The sequence below is a fragment of the Aptenodytes patagonicus genome, chromosome 7, assembly GCF_965638725.1.
Source record: "Aptenodytes patagonicus chromosome 7, bAptPat1.pri.cur, whole genome shotgun sequence".
In the NCBI taxonomy this organism is placed as follows: domain Eukaryota; kingdom Metazoa; phylum Chordata; class Aves; order Sphenisciformes; family Spheniscidae; genus Aptenodytes; species Aptenodytes patagonicus.
Window position 1 is genome coordinate 6,691,846 of NC_134955.1, and position 18,921 is coordinate 6,710,766.

An 18,921-nucleotide genomic window follows, 5' to 3' on the forward strand; every position below is an offset into this window, starting at 1 on the left:
TGTGGTGTCAAGGCGCACATATAGACTCACTTTTCAAATTTTCAATCATTTATGGTCTACTGCTTTCACTGTTGACTAACAATTTCTTACATTTAAGCTCTTGTTTTAGAACTTATATGTTCTTAGTTTCTTAATCTCATTTTTTCAACTCAAGTGCACAGGCTGGCTCTCCTCTGGAAGGATCAGTGGCGCAGGACGTAAAGCAAACGAGAAGATAAGATGAAAACTGTAAACTACGCTGACTTCAGTATTTAATCAGAATGGTAATTTTTCTGAATTCCAGGTTTGCTAGGCCACATCCTTAAAATTTTGGCAAAAGACTGAATAATGAACTACTGATTAACGATTTTAGCTGTCATACATACATCCACATGTTGGACTTAGTAAAACCTTGTGAAATGCCTGGCTCCTTTACAAATACAGAAAACGCTTGGGCTCGATGAGCAGCTTTAGTTGAAACAAAACTAGTCCAGAAATATGAAGTTAAAAAGAAATTCTTCAGGATATTTCTTCAAAGACATTTTGAGAGAATGCAATTCTAGCCAACCTAACTCACTTTTTTTGACATTGAATGGACAAATTAAGATTCTCTTTTGTGGCAAAGGACTTGGAAAGATACTAAGTCTGTAGTGAATCCAATGTAAAGGTGTTGCTAAACTTGTGAAAAAATACTGAAAAATGCAAACTACGCATCTTCCAGCATGCGGAGCATAAGAATACTGCAATGAGTAGCATTGAGTAAGCATCTCAAGAAGTATTCAGAGCAGACTTGGTCGTTTTCACAGATGTCTCTGAATCAGATATCCTCCAACTACAGTAGAGAGGTTTTTTTCATCCAATATCTAACTATGTAGCTTCACATTGGTGTTTTGAACCACTTGCACTATGGAATTATTTACATCCTTAAGCATGATAGTTAGACTCTTATTATAACGTAAGCGATAATGTGTGTGGCCATGAGATATAAATGATACAATAGTATTATTTACTGAGTTTCTGCGTCTGCCTTGGTATCCATATCAAGAATGGAAGCATGACCAGAAAGCATGCCATGTGAGACAACAGGCTGCCAGCCAGACTTCAGTTGTAAGCTTTTGTGAGATTATAAAAGTGGCATAAAAGGGATTAACAGAAATATTGACTTAACTCTCAGTTTGTTGACAAACTGTCCTGTGCAAGCAAGGCAGTGTCATTTACAGACTGCTATTTCTGTTCTCTGACTGAATGTCCTGGGACCGTTCCCAGAGGTAGGGCATGAACACAGGCAGGGGAAGTAACTTCAAGGACCAGGTTGACCTTGATCTACATCATAAAGATGGTCCTGATACAGCAAAAGCAACAGCTAGGTTCTTCAGAGCAATATGAGCTAATTAAATATCGGCTGGGTCCATAACTGTCCGAGTCATCTCTGGTATTTTCATTCAGTAGGTTTTGTTCAGTTGTGAGTTTTGTTGAAAAACAAATACATTCATCCAAAAAGCTACATCCGGAAGTTTACCAAGGTGAGAGGTGGTCTATTGAGTTTGATTTACGTCAGGCAAATTTTAGAGGAAATGTGTTTCACTGAAAGAGAGCACTTAGTGGACTAGGTGCCTTCTTCCAAGACGTTTTACCGGACAGATTATTTTGCCTAGTCACGTGCCTTTTTCCAAAATTCAACATGGATTATCAATTAGGAGGCATCATCATCAAATGTCATTTTATTTTCTTTATTGCATAAAGGTAGTAGGTGGATCTTTTTGAGCTGAAAGGATGTCTTTCCAAGACTAACATGGATGAAGAACTGTCCTGAATTCAAAGCAAAATTTGTTACTCTCTCCTATAGCTTTTACGATAAGACATTGTAAAGAAATCTTAGTTCCACAGAGGAAGCAAACACGATTAACTCAGTTGCTAAAAGACCAGTCTGGTCTATACAATGTTCCTGTGAGGAAGCTTTTTGCGATACCTAAGAATAGGCAGAGACTAGCTCAGCCTGACCTCCCTCCTCTCCCCGGGGCTCCCTCCATCAGAGGGCAGTTCACAGTCTCGCCTTAGTGAGAGACCTCAGAAACTTCTCCAAAGTCTTGCTTTATCTCAAGTTCACCTTTGCACATTTCCCTTCAATGACTAGTTACTGAACAGAGTATGGGATAGAGACGTGTTGCGGCTACTTCCGAGCAGGAGCTTCCACGACAAGATTCATGAAACATTTTTTCTGAAATAGCAGTGCTTCCAAAACCCCCTTGTCTGGTGATTTCCCAGGTCTGTCATGAAATTCATAAATAAAAATCTGGCCTTTATTGCTATAGAGAGCAATTGTTCCCTCTTGGTCATCTACAAGCTGGTAAATATGATAAAAAGAGCTCTTCATTTCTGAAGCTGGAGAAATAAAGTTTGATTAAATGTCCCTTGTCCCTCAGCTTCTAGAGGCGAGATTCTCTGCTTATATTAGTATAGGAATTTTCCTCGGGATTGTAACCAGGGAACTGGCGTTTGTTTTCTTTGTTGATACTATTCTTGAAGGTGTCATCTGTTCCAGTTTTATTTGCAATAACTTTAGGCAGATTTTTTTCAAAGTCCACCTGAAAAAAAGAAAGAAAATAGCCTAGTAGTTTGAAGTTCACTGCTTTTTTCCTTTTCTTAAAGGGTATCTTGTTGCATTTTGAAATTTTGATATCCTTTCTTATAAACCCGAGGAGTTACGTCACTACGTGAAATGACTCTCAGACCCACAAACAGGCACAGTTTAGCGTGCGTCCCCTCCATACACAGCCACTGATTTTCTCATTCCCCCATGGAAAGTCTTTGGCAAAAGCAACAAAAACAACTTCTCAAATTCCTCTGTTCACGTAAAAGCCTTGAGATGTGCCCTCGGTGCATTCCAAATCACTTAAGTATGCAAATTAAAAACTAAATTTATCTACATTTTAGTGGATTGGGTTTTTTGTCTGGCCTAGGCTTGCCTCAGTGGTTTCACACTGCAACTACTTGATTAATGTTGCCATTCTATATTTTAAGCAAATACAAGGGGATAAATGTATATGTGATTTTTTTTTTTACTGCTTTTATTGAGATTTTTTTTTTTCCCCTCAGACAAGTTCTAGATGAAGTCTGTGTTGAGCACCTAAAAGCCAAGTGAAACAGCTGAAGCAAATCTAGAGCCAAAGCTGCTCTCCAAATTAGATTGTTAACTTTAATGTCAGATTCAATGCAAGCTGGGTGGAAGGACAGCTTCTACGTTATCGCCGAATACTGTGAGCCTTGTGGCTGAAAGATTACTTTCAAGATTTAAAGGTACCTGTAGAGTACTCTAAAGGAGCTGAAAACATACGTATTGCTTTATGTCTCTTTTATAAACCTAGCAGATTCTGCTAAGATGGAGCAATGTTTTTTCTCTGCAAACTGTTACAACAGTGCAAGAAAATGAGGTGCTCATTCTTTATGGCTTGTTAACGAGCTACGAAGCCCTGAGACACCTGGGGAAAAGCTGGTCCTGTTTCTGTGGAGGAGGTGGTGGGCAGGAGCAGCCCAGGTGCTGGTGGTTGCAGCTCTGTCTGATGGGCCGGCAGTGCTGCCCTGGAGGGTCTGAAGGAGGGGATGGGAGCAGCAGCAGGAGAGCTTTGTGGACGCGTGAGTGCTAAAGTCTTTCTCTCTGTGCTCGGTGGGAGGAGGCAGTAGCTCGGTGAACTCCTCTCTGGGGTGTAAAGTGCGGTTTTGTCCCCGCTCGGCTGCCGGAGCGGGAAGGGCAGGGAGAGGGAGGTCAGCCCCCGTTTCAAAGGCTGCTGGCCGTCCCGAGGGCTGTTTGTCTCCCGAGACCCCGAGTCCCCGTGTGCTGCGTAAACAGGGAAAATAGGTAACTTATTACTGACTAACGCTGAGCAGGAGAGTTTGGCTGATCTCATTTCCAGTCTGCGGTGCCGACGCAGCATCCCTTGCATAACTTTAAAAAGCTATTGCTGGAAGCTAGTCTGCTCTCTGCGTGGCACATGCCCTCACTTACGTACGTGCACGTACGCCCACCACTCCCGGGCCACGGCGGGGCTGAGCTGATGGGTTCAGGTACTCACCTGCTGGCTGTCGTGCTGCACGCCGCACCAGAGGAAAGCTTTGAGTCTTTCGGACCAAAAGCAAAACAGGTTGCAGACTGGCTTAATTAACACTGGTGGAATATCTTCTCCTTTACTAGGTCCTGAAAGGGGAAAATAATGATACCTAAGTCTATGGAAAGCTAGGTGTGAGCCTTGGGACCCTCGGAGCATGAGGTGGGGGGGAGCGGAATCGGAGCCCGCTGCCCTCTCCTGAGTCTGTGTCTCATAAGCCACTTGCTGGACTTTTTGAAAGCTCTTTTAGCAGCTGAGTTAGATTCTTGTGCTAAAGCAGTTCTATATATAGAGAGATATATTGAACACCAACCTGTTACAAAGCTTATCAACAGCCCTGTGATGGCACAGCCTAGACAGCCGATGGCACTGAAGTACAGGTAGGACATGGAGTACCAGGTATCTGCCAGCAAAGGCCTGTGAAGAGGTGACAAAAGGGAAAGAAGCAGCTAGCGATGACCAATGGGTATGTTTATATTGTCTCTTGGCTGTGCCAGCAAAATACAGTAGTATTACCTCTAGTAATGAGAGTTGAAGCAAAACTGTGATGATCAAAACTGCAATATAGAGCTTAGTTTTACTTCTGGGTAAAGGTGGTGGGACCGCTCATGGGGCGATATGAAATGAGCTGCAGCTCGCGCTGCAGTCGGTGCATGATCCGGCAGTGGTCCGTGCTCCCAGCCCGTTCGGCAGTTACTGGCTGCACCCCAGACGCACGCTGCAGGCTCGGGCTGCACGCTGCGCCAAAACACAGGCTTAAGTGGTAACGATAGGGAAAATACCTGTCTGGAGCCGCCGTGGGAGCCGCTGTCGTCAGCGCCTCGGTGCTGTTAGCCAGCGTGCAGTTGAGAGTCGACAGTTGCAGAGGAATGGACTTTGCTGGTGGTGCAGGGTAAATGAAAGAGCCAGTACCAGCCCAAAAAGCTAAGGTGATCCCAGCTAAGAGGCCTCCGATAGCACCCTTGGCAGGTATAGAAAGATACTGTTAGAAGTGATGCATGAGAAGTGCTTCTCTGCGAACATGAATTAGGCAGGAGTAGGTGACGACTGGTTACAGTCTCTGTCAGTGTAAATCAATTCTGTTCTCTCTCGACCAAGGTATAAAACATGGTGATTTGTTGCCCTCTAGTAATGAGAGTTGAAGCAAAACTGTGATGATCAAAACTGCAATATAGAGCTTAGTTTTACTTCTGGGTAAAGGTGGTGGGACTGCTCATGGGGCAATATGAAATGAGCTCATATTGTGTTTTGCCTGAGTTAGCAAAGGTGGAGCAATTGAAATAATTCTGTGCGTCCCAAGGTGAATATAGGCTGGGGCGAGTATTGGATATTTTTTTCTTTTTAATGAAAGAGAGGAAACTCAGAAATAAAAAGAATTTAAAAAAAAAAAAAACCCTTATGTGGATCTAATCGCCAGTTATCCCACAGTTGGTAGAGTTAAATTCAAACAGGATAAATTCAGACAGTGAAAAGGGACCTCCAAACAGATCTTGGACTCCTCAGGCTCTAAATCTGAAAAGCAGCCCAGAGACTAAATCTAAAAAACCCAAACAGTTTTCAAGATGGAGTTTTAACCAAACACCACCAAGAGATTTTTCTTTTAGATAAGGATTTTTCTTCTTACCTTCCAGTTAGCACAAGGAAACACAATTCCCAGGGTAAATAATCCCAGCATGGGCCCCCCACACATCCCGTGGATGGAGAGGGAAGCCTGTGGATGCAGAGAAGATACAGGAGCTTAGTGCAGCAGCTGGAGGGAGCGTGCGCGGTTCTGGTTTCGGTCTGTAATTTTCAGTGGGAAATGGTGGGGGAGAAGGGACCAACAGTGATTTCAGTGCACAATTAAAGAAAGAATCACATTCAGTACTGTTTCCCAGCAGTGAGTAAATAGTGAAGGAGTTGAGGGATTTATGATCCCCCCCCCTAGTTATTCCCCTCAGCAGGGTGTCCACAGATATTGTTCAGGTAATCTAGCAGTCCCCAGGGATGTCAGCATTATTCGGTTCATTGCATTTCTGTTCATTCGTGTTCAGTTCGCTGCATTTCTGAAGCACAAGGTACCTGCACAACTCCTCCCAGCAGCGATGCTGCTGCAGCCATTGAAGTGCACAGGACGCCATATAATATACCTGGAAAAGATCAGGCAGCGAGGCTGTCAGTGCTTGTTAATAGTGTGGACAATTTCTAATTCATCTGGGGTCTGAAGTGACCAGGCAGCATGGAGGAATTTGCACTTTGGGCTTTGATGTTTAGAGCGGACCATTAAGCACCCAGCAGCGTCTTGCATGGTCTTGTTGGGTTTTTGGTTGGTTGGTTTTTCTTATGAAGCAGAACTTAGCAATGAAATTATTTTAGAAGTTATGCCTCATGTTGAAATGTTTCCGTTTCTGTTGCCTTTAAATAACACTTTTAAAATAATCTAATATATGAATTGAGCAATGATAAACAACAGGGCTTTCTTCCTTCGACACCAGTTTTAACTTCATGGTAGGCAAAACTCTGTATGTAGTAGTCTTGAGGAAAGCCAACCAAGACTCATCTTCTGTGCTAGCACACCTTGGTTTCAGAGGTAAAAATGATCTTTCTAGGTCCTGAGTGCAAAAATTGAGTAGTAAGTGGAAAAGCAGGAACAGAGAAGGTTGGAGACAGTTACAGAGACAGAGAAAGTATTGGTTTAGCTCTTCTGCGATCTTTGCCAACATCAGCAAATGGTTATGATATTATTACAATACTTATAAAAGGGTTATGATATTACTGCAATACTTGTAAAAAGTATCTTAAAAATTCGAAGCACTTTGGATGCTTGATATTTTGACGGTCTGTTTTTCATTTGTCCTTTTTACATTTTTATTTTTCTCTGAAAAACTGAGCAACCTGCTTATGTGACACTTGTTTGAATAGAAATGTCTTATTGTGCTACTATAAAATAGTAATATTTAGTAATACGACTATAGATTAATGTGGTAATAACTACATTGATATTCTTTCTGTATTGTAAAGAAGATCCCAGAGTGTTCCCCAGTATTTTCAATAGACAAAACTTTCCAAAGGATTTTGTGTAGTGCACCATATAGTGCACATGCTTAATTTTACTGAAGCATCATGCTGACGTTGATTCTGAGAGTTTATAAAGGGTTATGCTCCTGTGGAGGTTTCTGAAGCACAAGTGTGTTTCTGAAGTAGTGTCTCTAGACAGTGCTCTTCACTACTCACAGAACTGCTCTCGGAGTCAACTGAGAGTCTGAGACTCTCAAGGCTCTGAGTATATAAAATCCTGCCTTATTTTCTCCTGTAGTAATAGCAACTGGCGGGATGGACACCTTTGCCGTTAAACAAATGGATCCCATCTGGGGTACCTACACAAGCCTTTGCTGATCCATGTGCTCATCTTCTCGGAGAGGTTGGGGAAACCTTTCTTGACTAAGTCTTCAAAGGTAACAGTTGCTAAAGCGTTGATGCTGGCAGCTACCGTGCTGTAGAAGCGGGGAAGAATGTTAAGTAAATAGGAAGCAATATAAACTGAAATAAGTTGTATTTATGGAGAAATGCTGCCTCTTGTTCAGCATTAATGCTATAAAATGTACAGTTCTTGAAGAGTATTTTTCACGTACATTGCTGATGCTGGTGAGGTTTCTGTCCCTTCTGCAATTGCTAGGGGCCCTGCTTCATGCTGGCACGGAACAAGACAGAAACTTATCCTAATTGACCCTTCAGTTTACCAAGCTGCAAAGACCTTCAAAATATAGACATGTTCCAGAATAAAGATATTACTCCCTTACACGTCAAAGGATGTGCAGTGACCACTAGTGATACCCTGTTCCTCCACAAAATGCCATTCTGTTTTCTCTCATAACTGAAAAATATGGACTAGGAATAGTCTGACTCCTTTAGCTAGGTGAGTTAACCCGTATTTGGTGAATACGATCTCTGTGAATTTGTTGTGACAGTACGGCAGCGTCAATATCTACAGCACAGTATTTGGTACTATGTGTCCTTAACTGTGTTCTCTTAGTCTCCTGCCAGGAGCAGCCAGTGCCTTTTATGTGGGTTTTTTTTTGGGGGGTGGGTTTTTTTTTCTTTTTTTTTTTCCCCCTGTTTTGTTAGCGCTCTTGCTTTTTCTACAGATAAGAGTATTTAGAAACAGCCTGTTGGAGATTAACTCTATGGCATTTGAATAATGTCACTGTGAACTTGAATCTTCTCTCTTTCTAATGTCCTATGAAGTATTGATGTTTGGCTTGTAGAGGGTAAAAACTACAGTAACGTGCAGCACACCCTGAAGAACACACAGTTTCTAAAACTTCTCTATGCAGATACCTCTTTTCCTAGTCTGTTTCATGCGCAGAGAGACTTGCTGAAAAGCTCTCTATCCCTAACTATGATATTGTGGGAGTTGAGTAAAGGCAATGTCACCACGAGCAGCACCAAAGGTATTTCAGGAAGCCGAGCTCTTTTACAAAGAGAACTGGTGTTTCCTCAGTTTTTATACCCTTTTGACTGTGTTGATAGTGTTATTCTAAAATGTTTTGGGGATAAAAAGATACTGGAGAAGTGGAGCTAGACTTTGGCATAAATATAATGTAGCTCAACAAAGCACTACTGCTTCTTCCTAGAACGTGCAAAGAAAAACAGCTGGGCTTTCTTAGGGTTTCATGTTTTGACCTCGTTCTGGGTCCTCAGGAAATCAGTGGTACACAGCTAAAATGTCATTTCATATTCACAGACCTTAGCGTTCCACTGAATGCACAGGCGACAAACAGTCCCGGGACTCCTGGCATCGCAGAAAAAATGTCCATAACAAAATACGGCATGAGCTGGGGTAGAAGGAGCACAAGAGCAACACAAGCAATTAGTTAAGATTTTCCTGGGTAATGGAAGAGAATTAGCTGCATCTGAGCATGTTGCTAAATTCTGGTTTTGTTCCAACTAACAAGGGGTGTCAGATTTTGAGCGAGGGGGATGTTGTTTGGCAGAAGTGGTCAATCAGATTAATACTGCAGGAGTACCAGAATAGATACGTTCTAGCCCTGATTCGGCAATCGTCTTAGTGCCTGAGGGCTGAAAGGACATAAAGAATCCCACAAAACTTAAACTGTCTCTATACGTGCTGTGTCTGGGCCCAAAGCAGCTCCTAATTGTAATAATGGGTATCTGTACCTGGTCAGGCGCTGAAATAAAATCAGCAGTCCAAGGGTCACAACTCTTGTAATGAGAGTACATCACCAAACCACAAAATACTGCGCACACCAGGACTGTCCAAAGTCCCAATAAATTCAGGTAAAGTGCCCTAGAACAAAGGAGAGAAACTCTATTTAATACAAGATAAATATAGAAAAGCTGTTACAAGTTGGTTATTTCTAACTTTTTAGAGAGACACCCTAATCAAAGCTAGCTATATAATCTCTTACAAGGCATCACCAGGATAAGAAATTGGGTGTAACACTAATTTTAAAAAACATGAAAAAATACAGCCTCTTTAGGCTCTAGGGCAAGGTTCTAGGTACCTGTACAGCTGGAAGATACTGATCTAAGACCAGTAACGTGTAGGCAGAACAGGCTGCACCGAGTGCTGGGTCTGTCCCTCCTGTCCCCTGTAAGAGCAGATTGTTGTCTGTTGGGAGTTGTTGTAATATAATACCCTTTAAGCCACGCAGGGTATTATTTTGCATGGATTCTGTCATGGTTGCAATGCTGCCATTGCAAAGTAACAAACTTGAGGCTTTTTTCACTAGTTCATGAAATGGATGTAGGTGACAGCATCTGCTGGGGAGGTTGTGTGGCTGCAGTTCAGTAATCCCGTAGTTCCCGAGAGCTGCCAGAGTTTATAGAGCCTACACCATGTTTGGACGTCACCTTACACAAGGTCTCTTGCTAGGGCCAGTTCAGAGCTGTGCTGCTGGGACCCAAAGGTCTTTCAGGACTTGTTACTAGTGACGATCTCACTGTTGTGACTTCCAATCATTTTCAGAGACTGAATTTCAACAGAGTAAATTCATATAATCTATCATGACCTTAAGAAAAATGAGTATGACTGCAGCTAGCAAAAAAGCTAACTGTTTGCAGAAGGAAAAAATTACCAGCTTTATGCTTTAGCCAAGTGGGCAAGCAATTAGCACTAGGCGTATGAAAAAAATCTGGTTGTTTAGTAAAACGTGTCTAGCTACACACATACTAATGCTGAACTTGAGGAAGGTAGCAGACTGGAGACATACATGTCTATACTGTGAAGTTTCACTTGCTTCTTTGCCATTGATTCTAATTATTGTTATATTTTAGAATTTTAATAACTTACTGATCTCATTTTATTTAGATCATGCCTTGTACTACAGTGCCCCATTAAATCAATAACCACTTTTAAGAAAATACAACATAAACACAATTCCAATAAATACCTTTTTCCAATAAAGCTGTAGATAGCACAACTTCTGTGCGGGCATCTTTTCCATACTCTGCTTCTGAGGATTAATTTGGCAGCCTGACCCCAAATTAATAAACTGCAAGAGTTAGATAGCTACCCATTTTTCTTTCTTGATTTGTTTATGTCATTTAGGGCCAGAGGAAGTAAGACTGTCAGCGCAAAATTAGCTTACTACCGCCCAACGGGATGCCAATATTTATTTAACATAACTGACGAACCGTTAGTATAATTCCACATCAGTATTTTTGATTGCTAGAATAGGTTAATGACAGGTAACTTACAGTTTAGCGTGCTTTTCCGATTTGCAAGAAATGCATCTCTGTATTGTGGACTGATTAACTCCATAGAGCCCTAGCCATGTAAATGTTCCCCCAATAACAATTGTCCAAAAGGTATGTCGTCTCAAAGGATCTACATCAAAGCTAGAAGAGAGAAAGAAGCAATTCAGTTCACTTATTTAAACACACACTTATTTAGCAAAAGGTAGGTGATTTTTCAGAACTATCTGGTACGTCCTACCCTCTGAATCACAAGTACTGCATTGGTAATACTGTTGTCCAGCACAGACAATATCTAATGTGTTTAGGCTTGGAAGTTTTTTTTTACTTTTATATTGGAACACATTACTATCAAGTCAGGATAAACATATATCATGCAGACTCAGTCAGAGGACCAATTAATTGAGATAAATCACATTTATGAGGCTTATTATGCTCCGATTTCAGATCCGTGTCATACTGCAGCAACAGACCTGCAAGTCGTCCTGCCTGGGACCCCACCCTCTGCAAGGAACAAAGCCACTTAGTAAACTCTCAAAATCCTCCAAACTCTTAGTTACATCATCATGATGTGTTATTTCCTTTACAAGAAATTGCCTCAGCTGCAGTGTTATCTTTTTTTAACAACGAAATTTCATTACTCAGTAATTCTAACCAGTACAAGTACATCTTTCTGTCTTGCATCTGTCATCTTTGCAATTCTACCAATCTTGATAGGTATAGCAGATAACATTTGACCTTGCTGTTAGATTCTGTCGGTGACTTGCCTTGATCAATGAACGTTTCAGTCAATGCCACAAACAGCCAAAGGAAGGTCAGTTTACTATCCCAGTGCACTGGTGCACCGTTGCTAGCTGCTGTGGTGAGTGTACTTAAAATGAAGTGCCAGTTTTATGAATAGAAAATTAAAGAGAAATGAAATTGGAAGGAATAATTGGGCTGCGTTTGTAGCTACAGAAAGAAAAATGGCAAAGCTCCCTTTGAGTTCAGCAGGGCTTTGATTTCTTCGAAGAGGGTAATAGAATGAGGAGTTAAGCTCTCCTGGGGAGGTCAGCTGCGTTCCCAAGAACTGAGGAACCAGGGAATAGACTTCTCTGAGTCACCGAGGTTGTTCACCGGTAGTATAATAAAAAGTCTGAGTATTTTTGGCTTAGTGAGGGTAGGGCTTCTAAACACCAAATATACAAAAAGAGAAGTTTTGCACCGTTTGTTTCTTACTCAAAGATGTTTAGTCGTGATCCTTTGTAGGCATCTTCCCAGACCTTGGTCGATCCACCGTTCAGAGTAGTTCCTCGAATCAAAACCGTCATGAAGCCAGCCACCATGACAGTCATTTGAAATGCATCCGTCCAGACAACAGCTTTTAATCCTCCCTAAAACAAACAGAAACTGATGCTCTCATCTTCTTTCCTGTTGTTCAAGTGCAGCAAAAGGTAGAAAGACCCCTTATTTCAGGAGCTCATGAGCTGTACGTATAGCATCTAGCAAATCAGGGCTCTTCTTAAACTTTGTATTCTCCCATAAAGGTTGTATTTTTGCAGGTCAGAAAATGACACAGGGCCTAAATGGTTTGTCCACAGTCATATGAGAATATTTGACCTCCAGTTAAATGCTTTTTTTTCCTGCCTCCTTTATATGCATTTGAAGAATATATCACGGTGTGGAACAAAAGCTTAGGGAATACAAGCTGGCCTATGTTTGTACTTCCCATAGCACTCTGTACACTTCTCAGAGCCCAGTGGTCCACAATTAGCCTAACACAGAAAAATAGCTCCAGAAAATTTGCGCTACAGCTTTCTTTCACAGCTACTTTCATATTTGATCAAAGCTATCCTAGAGAAACATAAGTGTTTTCAACAAGAGTGGACTGAAGTATTGAAAAAATTCATTAGTGGTAATGAGAACAGAAATTAGGTTGTGTCTTGAGCCCCAGGGCTCTGCCACTTCCACTGCAATGTTTATCTTTTTTGTAATCCGGAGTCTCATGTTGCTTCCTCAGAAGCAAAGCTCTCTATGACCTGTTGATCATCCTTCCTAGGTTTTATCACTCTGTTCTTGATCTGGGGTGACACCAGAGGCACGTTTTTCATTACAATGTTTTTCAGTCTGTAACTTGTAAAAGATAAGAATCATCATCTTCTCAAAAGATTTAGTATGGCAGTGGAAGGTTATCACCTCCTTATCTGGACTCTGCCTCAAGCTGTCTGGTTTAAACCTTGAGACATACAACAGAGGATTTGAGAGGAAATATTTTTTTCTCCAAATAGACTTACTTATACCACAGAGTCTGAAAGAAATTTAGCTCTATGTTCTCCTACTTTAAACTTCAGTCACTTGGCCTGTATTTAGAAGCCGCTCTTCTGCGATAGCCTGTCATGTATAAAGGGTGGTTGAAGTAACAATCTGTGTTCCAGCTGTTCGGTTATGCCTGTTACGTACCAGAGTGCAATAGAAAGTGCAGACAATTCCTGTTGCAACTACAGAGCCCCAGAGATCAAATCCAGTGACTGTGAAACCAAAGAAAACCAAATGGTTAGTGAAATGGGGGTAGGTCATCTGGATGGTAACAGAAAAGCTATGATCCTTTAGCCTTAGAAGGGTGGGAGTAACTATTAATTTTAATCTTTTGTGCCTGTTAGGAACTTTGCTGGGTTGTTCAGGTTTCTTAACACTACTGGATACAGTTTTGCATTGTTGTTTTCTTGCAAATTGGATTTAACTAACTTTCAAGTGTGCAAAAGTAATACATAAGAAGAATAATTGCACAAAGCAAAAACATCATTCCTATGGGACACAGCTTTATAAGCAATGCTTTCCTTCTGTTCTTAGTCCAGAATTTTCTCTGGAGAAATCAAGTTCTTCAGAGATTTCCAAAGAATCCTAAGGAAAAAACCCAACCCCAAACTAAATTCCATTCCCTGCAACTAGGAACAGTTTTAACACTAAAATGTGCTGCATTAAAACAATTTTGTGTGTTCATTTTACTTCATAAAGTTACTTTATACAAGAGGTACAAATTTTGGTTTGGCTCATATTGAAGTCTCTCCCACCGGGCATAGTTTGTGAGGGCAAATCTATTTGTAAAGGGTCTCTTATTAGCGAAGTTAGTATGGCCTAATAACGAACATGAACTGTCACATAAAATTCAGTAAGGAAGCTCGGCACCGCGTGGGAGGTGGGAATGGACAAACTACATGCAAGTCAGATGACGAACAATGAAGAGAGCCTCCCAATCTCTTCCCAGTCGATTTTGGTGAAATCAGGAGTTGGGCCATGGTGATTCCTTATGCCCTATGGCAGTAAAATTACTAATCCCATCTGTCATGATGGATGCTGTATGCCTGGTTTGCAAAGATTAATTGAAGAAGTGTGCGGACAGCAGCACGGCATTCAGCTCCAGCTACAGGGAACGGAGTTATACCCATGGGAACCTGAACACGGGAGACAGGGAAGGGGGGAATCAAAGTACAGAATATGGTCCTGGATCGTCAGCTTGTACTGTGAACTTTGTCAGGATGTTGAGAAATTGTTTGTTAATAACCTCTTCAGGTGGTTACTGAGTGCAGAGGAGAGCAGAGCAGCAAACGCAGGGCTCCTGCTAATGTACTGGTGTGAGAGAGAGAGATCTGGGGAGTCAGAAACACAGAGCTACAAGGTGCAGGCAAAAACCTTCTTGCAGAACTTTTGAGGACTTTTTTTTTTTTTTAGACTTCTTTATCTATTTTCCTCACTTCAGTTACTCTGATTGTCTTGTGGTGTGGTTATTTGGTGTAGCCATGTAGTGCGGCACAGGAACTCACCTTGGTTGAGTGCCAGGGATGGAGCATAAACCACTATTCCCGTGTAAAGGATCTGAAGGAGAAAAAGTTCATGAAAAAAACCCATGTATGTGAATGCTCAGTGATACGGCTTCTATTTAGAGTGGGGCTCAGAGCAAAATACCAGATCTAGAGTTTTCTTTAGATCAGCTTGTATTGTATATGGCTTTCTGTTTCAGCCTTAACAAAAAAATCTTTGATTTAATTAGTTTCTGATGGAAGGACCATTATCTGTCTTGGTATTACTTATTTCACCCATTGCTAAGACGACTAGATGACAAAAAAATCCTAGTCAAATGGAAAGAGGAGCTCTCAGGAAAACATGAATAGTGATGCAGAGATAACGTGGATTGATCTTGGAAATTAAACTTCCCTTGTTCCATTCAATCCCTTTCAAAGGAGCTGATTCAGTGCCCTTCACGTGTATGTTCTGACAGAACTGAGGGAGAAGCAAAGCCTGGAAGTCAATAAGCATTCAAATCTACTGCTAAGGGTTTGGAATTAATAAAATGGAATTAATGTAGAAAGAAATGTCTGCCAATGTCCCAAAACTTTCCATCATATACATAACGTAATCTTTTGAGAAAATTGGTGAGGCTTTAAATCAAAGGGCAAAAAAGTTATTTGACGTCTACAATAGTGCCTTGGGTGGCTCCCTAAGGGTTGAGGGGGGGGTGGGGGTGTAAATTAAGTAGGTAAAGTTAAGTAGTAGTAGTAAAGTGGTGTTTTGCGGTGTAAGTAAAGCTAGTCTCTGCTCAGCCTCTCCATCCAAGAGCCAGGAGCGTTATTTATTTTATCTATACACGCAGGGGTGTGGAGTGGCTAGTCAGTGTTTTATGGTAATGCAGAGCAGTATACAAATATGGAGTCTGCACACACTAGGCAGCGATTTCTGCCCTGCGGGCTGTTGGGCTTAGTCCCTGGGACCAGGCGCTGGGAGCAGCCCTTGCCACGTGCAGCTGCTTTGCAATGGGATAGCCTGACCCTGGTGTTGTAAATGGGTAACTGGTGAACTAAATGTACCCGGTACAGCTCGTCTAGCTTCTCAAGAAAGACAGAATCCGCTCATTTGGAAAGAGAGAGACTTCAGGGGAACATAATGAGACCAAGATCTTGAGAAGCTGAGGGAGTTCAGCACAACATCCAAGCGTCAAAGACAACAAAAACGGCATTTTTAATCCTAAACAGGAGAAAGCTAGAAAGTTAGGAAAGTAATCATTCTTTCTTTTTAACGTCCACAGCCCAAGTGAAAACATTAAGGATAAAAGAGTACTTATTAAAACATCTCATTGTAAAAAGAGCACAGTCTGAGACTAGTCCATCAAAATAAATGTCAAGTGAAATTAGCGTAAACAAAGAGTCAATGTCTTCTTACCGTCTGCAGGATGTAGATCAATGTTGCAGCAAGACGGACAATCTTATTAAATCTTAACTCTAAATACTAGGAAAAAGAGGAATCTCAGTAAATCACACACGTAGCATCTGTGACACAGCTATTAACCTTCTGTTTGCTGTAACAGCTTACTACGCAAGTAAAATTACTGGCAACTGGCACTGCTGCTATAAGTAATGAATAGGAGAGCGTTATAGTTACTACACGTAGAGATAATTACATTTAAGAAATCTTTTAATCAGTAGCATGCACTTGAAGTTATATGTGGGGTTGCAGTGTTCAAAATCTGCTTTGTATCGGGAATAACTGAAAGAGCCCAGGGGCTACAAGGAACAGAAACTTCAAATGAAAGCCTATTCCAATTATATGAAGAGGAAACGAGGTCATCTCTAGGAGAAATAGTATAGTTTGACTCCTGTAGTGACAAAAGTGGTGGTGGAGCAGATGGAGAAGCACCAACATAGAGGCTTTCACAGAGCCTGAGGTGAGCTGGCTTTCTCATGTGCTCTGCCTCAGTCTAAAGCCAAGTCTGCACATCATCAACAGGGTGGGGTTCTTATGGACTTCCAGGTGGATGTAGAGAGTCATTCCCTATTATCACACAACTGCGGAGGTGAGTAGATCTCTAGCCCCAAAAGCCCAGATTTTAAGCCTGAGTGACCACCTGGAGTCTTCTTGTAGAGTTGCCCAAAAAAATTAAATCTGGGTTGCTAACCCTGTGGCAGCCTCCCACGCAGCTTTGGGTGGGCTGGGTCTCTCCTTGGGCCGTGGTCCTGAGCGCTCCCCAGTAGACACCGGGCACAGGCTGTTCAAGTCTTCTCTTTTCCTTCTTGTTAACTTTGTTCATGTTTATCTTTCTTGTGTCTCATGCATAATAAGCCCCACAGTCTGCCATACAAATAAATAGCTAATTTATGTAACTTGACTTGTTTCTAGAAATAATTCATTAAGCCAGCAGAGTCATCTTTCCAGCATGCTTGAAGGGACTCTGGCTACAATGACGCCTTTGATGGTTCAGATGAGAAAAGTAATTCATTCTCTGATCTTGCATCAAAACCAGCTAGAAAATGCAGTTACTTGTGGCAGTGGGAATAGATGGTCAATTTTACTTTTTTCCAACCTGTAACTGAAATATTTCCAAATACCCAGGCAGAGCTGTTTGACCAGAGCCCCTCCTTGGGTTTGGGCTTAGAGAACATGAGCGGCCTTTCTGTTACCAGGAAGCTCCTTGCGAACTAACCCGGCTTTCTTCATCCAATTCTTGCTTAGCTGAAACTGCCCGCAAACAGGAGGAACTGAACTTGTGGCAGTTGATTAAAGTGACTATTGGGCTATTCCCGAATGCTCAAAATCTGTCCTATGGGTGTGCAGATGACAAGGGCTGCACGCTGTGCTCCTAGCATTAACATCACAAGGACTACTGATTTATTTTTTTTCTTTTTACTGCTGAACTGTCATATGAAGAGAATAGTCTGTTACAGGAGGAATGCCGGGCAAAAACTCTAGAAAATTCAGAGATCGTTCATTTCATTTCCTAGAGAATCCCCGAATTCATTTTCCAGCCCTGACTTTTTTTTTTTAGAGACCTGCCATCTTCTTCCTCTTTATCCCTTCCTCCCACCTCAGCTTTTTAGATATCAAATAGCCCACTTTTATAGTAAATTGGACCAAATTGCCAGATCTAGACCAAGTTTGAATTGGACAGTATTGAATTTTGTTCTTAAAGTCCATCTTTAATACCTGCTGTCTAAACCAGAGCGGAATAGTTACTTATAAGATCAAAAGCATTTGGATACACTTTAAAAATTTTCCAGCTGTAACTTAATTTGGTGCCGGTGTGTAAACTCTTATCCTGTCTTTGCTATATATGCATAACAGGAGCTCTGACCCTTAATTTGTGCTTTCAACTTATGCAATATAAATAACTAGTTTGAATTAATGCAACCAGTTACTAAAAATAATTAATGTATCAATACACTTGTTCTGTAAAACACTGCAGAAAGTCTTCTGTCAGATTTTTCTCTAGAAATATCTATATACATCATACTGACTTTTATGTTAGAACAGTGCCTTTTAAAATTATTTTTACTTACCTCATAAGTGCTTGTGATGCCAGATCTGTAAAATACAGGTAGAAAAAGTTCAGCAGTAAAAATGATGACAAGCGCATATGAAAGAAAGAACAGAACAAAGGATGCTCCATAGCGATAAACTTCGGAGGGTGTCCCCAGAACGGTGACTGCTGACATGAAACTTGATGTGAGAGAGAAAGCTATTGGTCCACATGTCATCTGCCTACCGCCCACCAAAAATTCCTTTGAAGTTTTCTTTTTCCTCTCTTTAACTGCAAAAAAGACTCCAATGCTAGCACATACTAAAAATAGTGCTGCAAAAACAACATAGTCCCAAGCCACAAATTTTTTGACTTCTGGAGCTACAAAGTTTGACATAGCACCAGTTGGACAATTCACTGATGGAGGATTCTGGTTTTCTATAGCTGTTGCTCTGAACAGATTAATTCAGTTGACAGCAAAGTTGAAGCTTATCTGCAACTCATCAATGACAAATAATAAACAGAAAGACTATTCCGCTAGACTTTTTTTTTATCCAGTTCACTTTTAAGGGGGGGAAAAAAAAATAGCTAAGGATGAGTTAGGAAGGTGCTGAATGCACTTAGACCCTAGTGCTACTGATGCTTCTGTCAGGCAGGCTGGAGCGGGGGACTTAGCTGTGAAATCTGTAGTACACTCCCTTTTTATCTGTGAGGTTTTAATTTAAGGTTAAACATTAGCCCGACACATTGACTTGATCTGACTCTTTTCTAACCTCTCAGTATTTTAAAATAATAAAATGAGAGCAATAAAGAAATAAAGGTGAGCGAAATAAAGGAAAGCTCAGTGTACAGACCTATGACTCCACTGGTGAGTTTGTT

General features: G+C 41.3%; 1 protein-coding gene across 1 annotated transcript; it reads right to left on the minus strand.

Annotated features, from left to right (window-relative positions):
* Nucleotides 1-1,672: 1,672 nt before the first annotated feature.
* Nucleotides 1,673-18,699, minus strand: SLC5A12 (solute carrier family 5 member 12). Its single transcript, XM_076343851.1, has 15 exons — nt 18,083-18,699; nt 15,972-16,037; nt 14,579-14,630; nt 13,218-13,285; nt 11,997-12,151; nt 10,782-10,922; nt 9,240-9,369; nt 8,808-8,896; nt 7,443-7,555; nt 6,144-6,211; nt 5,707-5,793; nt 4,865-5,043; nt 4,396-4,499; nt 4,050-4,171; nt 1,673-2,564 (listed from the first exon to the last, which is right to left on the minus strand). Exons 1-15 carry the CDS (start codon nt 18,437-18,439, stop codon nt 2,406-2,408), a joined length of 1,890 nt encoding a protein of 629 aa, XP_076199966.1. The 5' UTR covers nt 18,440-18,699; the 3' UTR covers nt 1,673-2,405.
* Between the last annotated feature and the right edge of the window lie 222 nt (nt 18,700-18,921).